Genomic DNA, 6,105 nt, shown 5'->3' on the forward strand with positions numbered 1-6,105 from the left:
TCGTGATCTACTGTTAAGTGTCACTGTTGTTACACAAAACTTTTGACATGTCCAGGTCTGAGTGTTCAGGGGATGTACTGATGGGGAGAAGATGCTCTGCAGGGCAGAGCTAGAATAAGAGTCAGACTAGACAGAAAAAAGAGAGTTGGGCTCCATTATAACACTCCCATTCTCCAGGTCGGTACAGGATTGAACACTCAAACATGTCAAAAGGTTTTTGTAATAACTGACACTTTAAAGTAATTTTCCAAGCATATATGTGTTTGAGCTTAGACCCTAAACTGCAGCAGTCCCTGCATATCTGTGGGCATCTCACAAGATGTGGACATAGCACAATTGTGGTGTGAAGGCATTGTTATGGGTAAGTAGTTAAAGTACATGATATCCTACTGCTCCAAAGTGACAGCAGCCTGTATTATAGTGCAGGGCAGCTCTGATTTTGGTGCTTGTTACTGGAAATGGTCAAACTTGTCTGCAGATACCCATAACAGAGCTCTAATAGCAGGAAAATGTTGTTGCTGTGTATTTCTGATAGCAGGACCACAACCCTGTATGAATTTTCCTGGTTCTCTATTTATGTGTTTTCAACATTTTATTTGGTATTTGAAAAATAGCTGAATTCTTTTGTAAATATAAAGTTAAAGTTATTTTTGCTCTGTTTTCCGACTGTGCAATACTGTATAATTACTGGCTGATACCTGACAAGTAAATTGCCAGACAAACCCACCTCTCAGGAACAGGAAGGGTGTATTGATACACTGTAATATGTTGTGTGATCAGGGCACCCTTGGGGGACTGACTACAGGTCCTTTGGTGGCGGACTTTTGTATAATGGTTTTAGAATTTGTTCCATTTTCTTTATTGAATATTGAAGACTGAACAGGCAGATAATAAAGCAGTGTGAAAACATGCAGGACTAATAAGTAGCTACAACCAGAAAGTGGTTTGATTGAATGGGATAAAATCATAGTAGAGCTACAAGTGTGGAACATGTCCAGATTCAGATAGTAGTATAAATTCTCTTCTCCATCTCTACACAGCATCACAATGGATGTGGATGAGCTCTTGTCTCCTTTTGGTGATCCCCAATGTATACAGGGAGTGGAGATATAAGGCACTGTCCAAGGATTGCTTAATCTTCAGAGAACATCATCTGTATCAGATCAGGCTTGAGGCATTCATCTTCTGTCAGTTTCTGTGGCTGTCAAGAAAATACATAAGACGAGTGTTTTAAACAGACCATGTACATGAAGAATCCCTAAACTCCCAATCACCCAGATTGATCAAACTGCACAAGAATATGGGATAACAATCTGAAACACTGAAACTTATCATGCGCCGCTCACATCAGCAGCACTGTTTCTTTTTGCATTAAAAACAGGTAATCTGCAGACTGGCAAAGTGGTAGGACCTTGGTGATATCTAGTCCTAAAGGGTTACTAGGTGAAGACTACGTATGGAGGGAATACTTACCGTTCCAACCTTGAGGAGAGTGGGGACACCGGTCAGCTTTAGGATTCTTTTGAAGTCATTGTTTGGGTTTTTCCAGCTGCAGAATAAAATGCAGTATGTGGTGAGAAAGCAGATAAACACTGTTACTTGTCATCCCAACTACAGACCCATACCATAGCTGCTACTAGGAGACACCACACCATTACCAGCTAGGAAGGATATACCAAGACATATAGTGTTTACACCAGTGGTGGGGAACCTTCGGCCCTCCAGCTGTTGCAAAACTACAATTTCCATCATGCCTGGACAGCCAAAGATTTAGCTTGTCTAGGCAGGATGGGAATTGTAGTTTTGCAACAGCTGGAGGTTCCTCATCCCTGGTTTACACAGAAAGCTTTATCTGATAGGTTCTTGAAGCCAAAGCCAGAAATGGATTTGAAAAGAGGAGAAATCTTAATCATCTTTATGACCTGTTCTGTTTATAGTCTTCCTGGCCTTGGCTTCAATTATCTGTGTAAATGTAGCCTAAGGCTATGTTCCCACTGGGTAAAAATAATGGCAAATAACGGACATTATTATCATTATTAGTTGTTGCTTTGCAACAACGGACGGTATTTTCCCTTATTTTTACCTTGTGGGAACATAGCCTTAAGGAGTTTTAATAACCAATGTATCTAGGATGTTTACAATGATAAATTTAAATCAGTGTGTATTTGCCTACTGGCACCCCACTAATCAGCTGATGGGGTGGCAGCAGGCATGTAAGTGCAGTGGAAATCCTAAAAGGCACTCCTGATGGTTTCCCGATTACTGTCAGCAAATCCTGATGGTTTTCTGAAGCCGCCTGATCAAGATTTCCTGGTAGTAAAAGCTGACACAGACACGTGAAGGGTCCTTACTTTTATTTAAGTTGAAATAGTTTAATTTATAGCCGAGTAATGATGTAGGGCAGATTTACTATCATATTGGTTGCAGGCAATGCTTTCTCAAAGAAGTTAACATTAAAGTGTTCCTGTTATTTGCAAAAACGTGACAAGTTATGATAGGTCGGAATCTAGGTGTTCATATCCCCACTGGCTGTGCTGTTCCCTCCTCAGCTTCTTGTGATCTCCATTAGAGATGAGCGAACCAGCCGAGGTTCGGATTCGTATGAACCTGAACTCTCGGCTTCTGACTGTCGCTGTCTGCACGCTCCGTGGAGAGGGTGGATACAGCCGGAGGACCGCCTGGAAAACTGGGATACAACCATAGCCATAGACTGTATTCGAGTTTTCTAGGCGGTCCTCAGGCTGTATCCACCCGCTCCACGGAGCTGGCAGACAGCGGGAATCAGCCGGCCAGTTCGCTCATCCCTAATCTCCATCTCACTTCAGCAGATTGCAGCAAGTCGTAAAGTGTACTGCATAGCAGTGTATTTCTGCCAACTTGTTCTAATGTTTGGATGAGGTCTGAACACCCAGACTCCAACCACGACAACTTTTGACACAACTCTTTGACAAATGTTTTGTTAAGTAATAGGGACACTAAGGGTCCCATTCCACCGGCCGATGGGGCCCGATCAATAACGTAAACAAGCTCCAATCTGCTATTACACGGACCGATAATTGTTTAGCAAGGGCTGCAGGGACATTGTTACTGATGTCCATGCAGCTCTTGTTTAAACACCATAGTTTACCTAAACATGCGCTCCTTCTTCCTCCCACTCCTGTGTGCAGCAGCAGCAGCTTTGGCTCAGCCAATCACTGGCTGCAGCAGTCCTAGCCAGTGATTGGCTGAGCGGTCTGTCAGCTAAGACAGCCGCTAGTAATAATCATGATCATGCCTGACGCCTAAAGGACAGAGAACAGGAAGCTGCAGTATACAATAGTTACTTACTATGCTCTCTCTCCAACTTCGCAATATATAAATACAGATCCCTCAGGAACATGTGTCAGCTCCTTACGCACAACCGGCTCAGCTAGAAAACAAAATGCAGATAAAGTCAAGTATAAAACACCTCAGCCTCATAAAAAAAGAATGTATATATAATTTTTTTTTTCTACAAAAAGGGGGGGGGGGCATTAGTGTAAACACCCCGATAAAATATCACCTACAAAAAACAATATAACCTATGTACGTTTTATTGGTCACAATTACAAATAGACAACAATTAGGGGAAAAAAAAAAAGCTGGGCAAAAAAAAACATTAAAAATCTGGGTCGAGATGACAGTGCCGAGGCCTCTAGCGATTGCTGGATGTATGCGGGAGAAGTTCACAGCTGTGGGCTTCACCTCTCAACATGCAGCTTGATGGCCATTTCAGGATGTGGCCTTTACTATAAGGGCCCTATTCCACGGGACGATTATCTTTCGCATAATCGTTAACGATAAACGATCCAAACGACCGCTATTGCGAAAGACCTGAAATAGTTCACCCATTTACATGGGACGATAATCGTTACTTATGATCGTTCGTGCGGTCGTCTTGTCGTCGCTATTGCGTTTTTCACTACTGCAAAACGACATCTTATTCAATGCGAATGAGCAATGATAAAAATAGGTCCAGGTTATTAAACAATCAACGATTTCTCGTTCGGTCGTTAATCGTTAACTGCTATTCAAATGAACGATTATTGTTTAGATTCGAATGATTTAACGATAATCTAAACGATAATCGTCCCGTGGAATAGGGCCCTAAGTCTATGAAGCCTGTCTTTTACATTGAGTCGGATTGGGCAGCCAGCCAGGGAGTAAAGAGCACAGCTATGTGCTTCACCTGGAAATAACCAACATTCAGGGGGGGTGTCAACAATCAGACAACACCCAATCTTACCTTTAGGGTATAAACCCACACACCGTATACGCAGCAGATGTGATGGTGAAGATTTGATGCTGTGTTCAGCTATTTAGATCTAATCTGCTGCGTATCGCAGTAGTAAATACGCTGCATATACGGTGTGTGGGTTTATACCCTTACTGCACAATCTGTCTACTACTGAGAGAAGCCCTTAACCGTGTGCTTCTCCCACCACAATCTAGCAATCAAAATTTTTTAGTTAGTTAGAAGGTTTGTGAAATTACACTTTAATGTGACGATTCAGTTTACAACAGCTCGTAGAAAAAAAATCCTATTCAGCTATTCCACCAATGATTAATGAGGATGATGATGAGCGCTCCAGCAGGCCATGGGACCTTTGACACATTCTTCAGGGACCATGGATACAGTAGGCGACTCTCTTCACCATCATCTATCAGCAACATAAAAACAGCTAGAAGACATCTGCCCCATAGCTATAAGTAGAGATGGGACCTGGCAGGCTGACAATGAGCTGCTGCCGCTCCATGGGGCTGCCCACTGATTCCATCCTATGTTACCCTATAGGGCCAGCTAGTCACATGTAACCAAAGAATCTTTATGTGTGGCATCTTTATGGCAAAACACTGCAAATAATAATAATAATAATAAATGCATCCAGATGTAAGCTGGAAGACAGCAGTCACCCCATACCATGACCTTACACTCTACTGCAGTCATCTCCAACCCATAGTGCTACAAGTTCCAGCTAACCACTGCCCAGGCATGATGGGATATGTAGTTCTACACCCTACTTTGCTGTGCTGATCTCAGGTGCCTCTCCCCTGATGTCTATGGGCAGGGCTCAGTACCTCTCACACAGTCCGGGCACCAGCTCACCCCCTGCTCAGTCTTATCCCCACAGAACAGGGCGAATAGCAGCTTCCCCTTGTGCTTGTCCACCGCCTGGCAGTACTCCTCATAGCCGTGCACCTTCACCTCTGTATAGCGCTCCATGCCAGCTGCCTGCTCTCCAGCACTGAACGTAGCCAGAGCAGGACGGCTCACGTGGTCTCATTCACCACTACTCACGCTTCCTGGCTCCACCTTTAAAGGGCCAGCGATTGGGTGCCTTCACACGTACCGTATCGCTGCGTATTCAACGCTGCGTTTTTATAGTTGAAAATCAAAACTCGCATGTAAAAATCGCACTAAAAACGCAGCGTTGAATACGCAGCGATACGGTACGTGTGAAGGCACCCTAATAGTGCAGTACAACCGGTCTAAACGAATTAGAACTGATCCCTAACCAGATCATAAGGGGTTAATGAATCTCTGGCTAGCATGTGACGTACAAACATGGTAGTGAAGCGTTGGCGGCCATCTTTAGTGAAGGAAGTAAGGGCAGCACAGTTTATATTGATGACAAACGGCTACTACAGGGATGGGGAACTCTTGGCCTTCCAGCTGTTGCAAAACTACAATTCCCATCATGCCTGGACAGCCGAAGCCTGTCCAGGCATGATGGGAGTTGTAGTTTTGCAACAGCTGGAGGGCTGAAGTTTCCCCATCCCTGGTTTACAACATATCTATTACATTGGTCATGAGGTGTGGGCGGCCATCTTTGTTTAGATAAGTAAGGGCAAGAAGGCTTTGTAACAAAAAAACATTCAAACTCAACTGACTTTATTTATAAAGCACTCGCACTCGTTCACAGATTACATTCTAATCTGTGTATCGTGTATCTATCTAATCTTAGCCAGTCAAAGAGTTTGACTCCTCCCATATACGTCACTGGTCACATGGTCATGACATCTTAAAGGTCCTTAAGCCTATAAAAATTTAGCATTTTCCTATCTCACTTTTTTTTTCCCCCAATC

At 43.4% G+C, this 6,105-nt stretch overlaps 1 protein-coding gene across 1 annotated transcript; it reads right to left on the reverse strand.

Annotated features, from left to right (window-relative positions):
- Positions 1-843: 843 nt before the first annotated feature.
- On the reverse strand, positions 844-5,326 carry TXNDC17 (thioredoxin domain containing 17). The gene is made up of 4 exons (XM_069944501.1): positions 5,098-5,326; positions 3,328-3,409; positions 1,474-1,549; positions 844-1,201 (listed from the first exon to the last, which is right to left on the reverse strand). Exons 1-4 carry the CDS (start codon positions 5,240-5,242, stop codon positions 1,133-1,135), a joined length of 372 nt encoding a protein of 123 aa, XP_069800602.1. The 5' UTR covers positions 5,243-5,326; the 3' UTR covers positions 844-1,132.
- Between the last annotated feature and the right edge of the window lie 779 nt (positions 5,327-6,105).

Source organism: Dendropsophus ebraccatus, chromosome 11, assembly GCF_027789765.1.
Source record: "Dendropsophus ebraccatus isolate aDenEbr1 chromosome 11, aDenEbr1.pat, whole genome shotgun sequence".
In the NCBI taxonomy this organism is placed as follows: domain Eukaryota; kingdom Metazoa; phylum Chordata; class Amphibia; order Anura; family Hylidae; genus Dendropsophus; species Dendropsophus ebraccatus.

What these genes read in the sequence shown, in the direction of transcription:
- TXNDC17 (XM_069944501.1), bottom strand. Translation starts at nt 5,242, where the DNA reads ATGGAGCGCTATACAGAGGTGAAGGTGCACGGCTATGAGGAGTACTGC. An exon ending in GTGCCCGGACTGTGTGAGAG is followed by an intron (nt 3,410 to 5,097) that starts GTACTGAGCCCT and finishes TTTGTTTTCTAG; the next exon opens with CTGAGCCGGTTGTGCGTAAG. An exon ending in GAAGTTGGAGAGAGAGCATA is followed by an intron (nt 1,550 to 3,327) that starts GTAAGTAACTAT and finishes TTTATTCTGCAG; the next exon opens with CTGGAAAAACCCAAACAATG.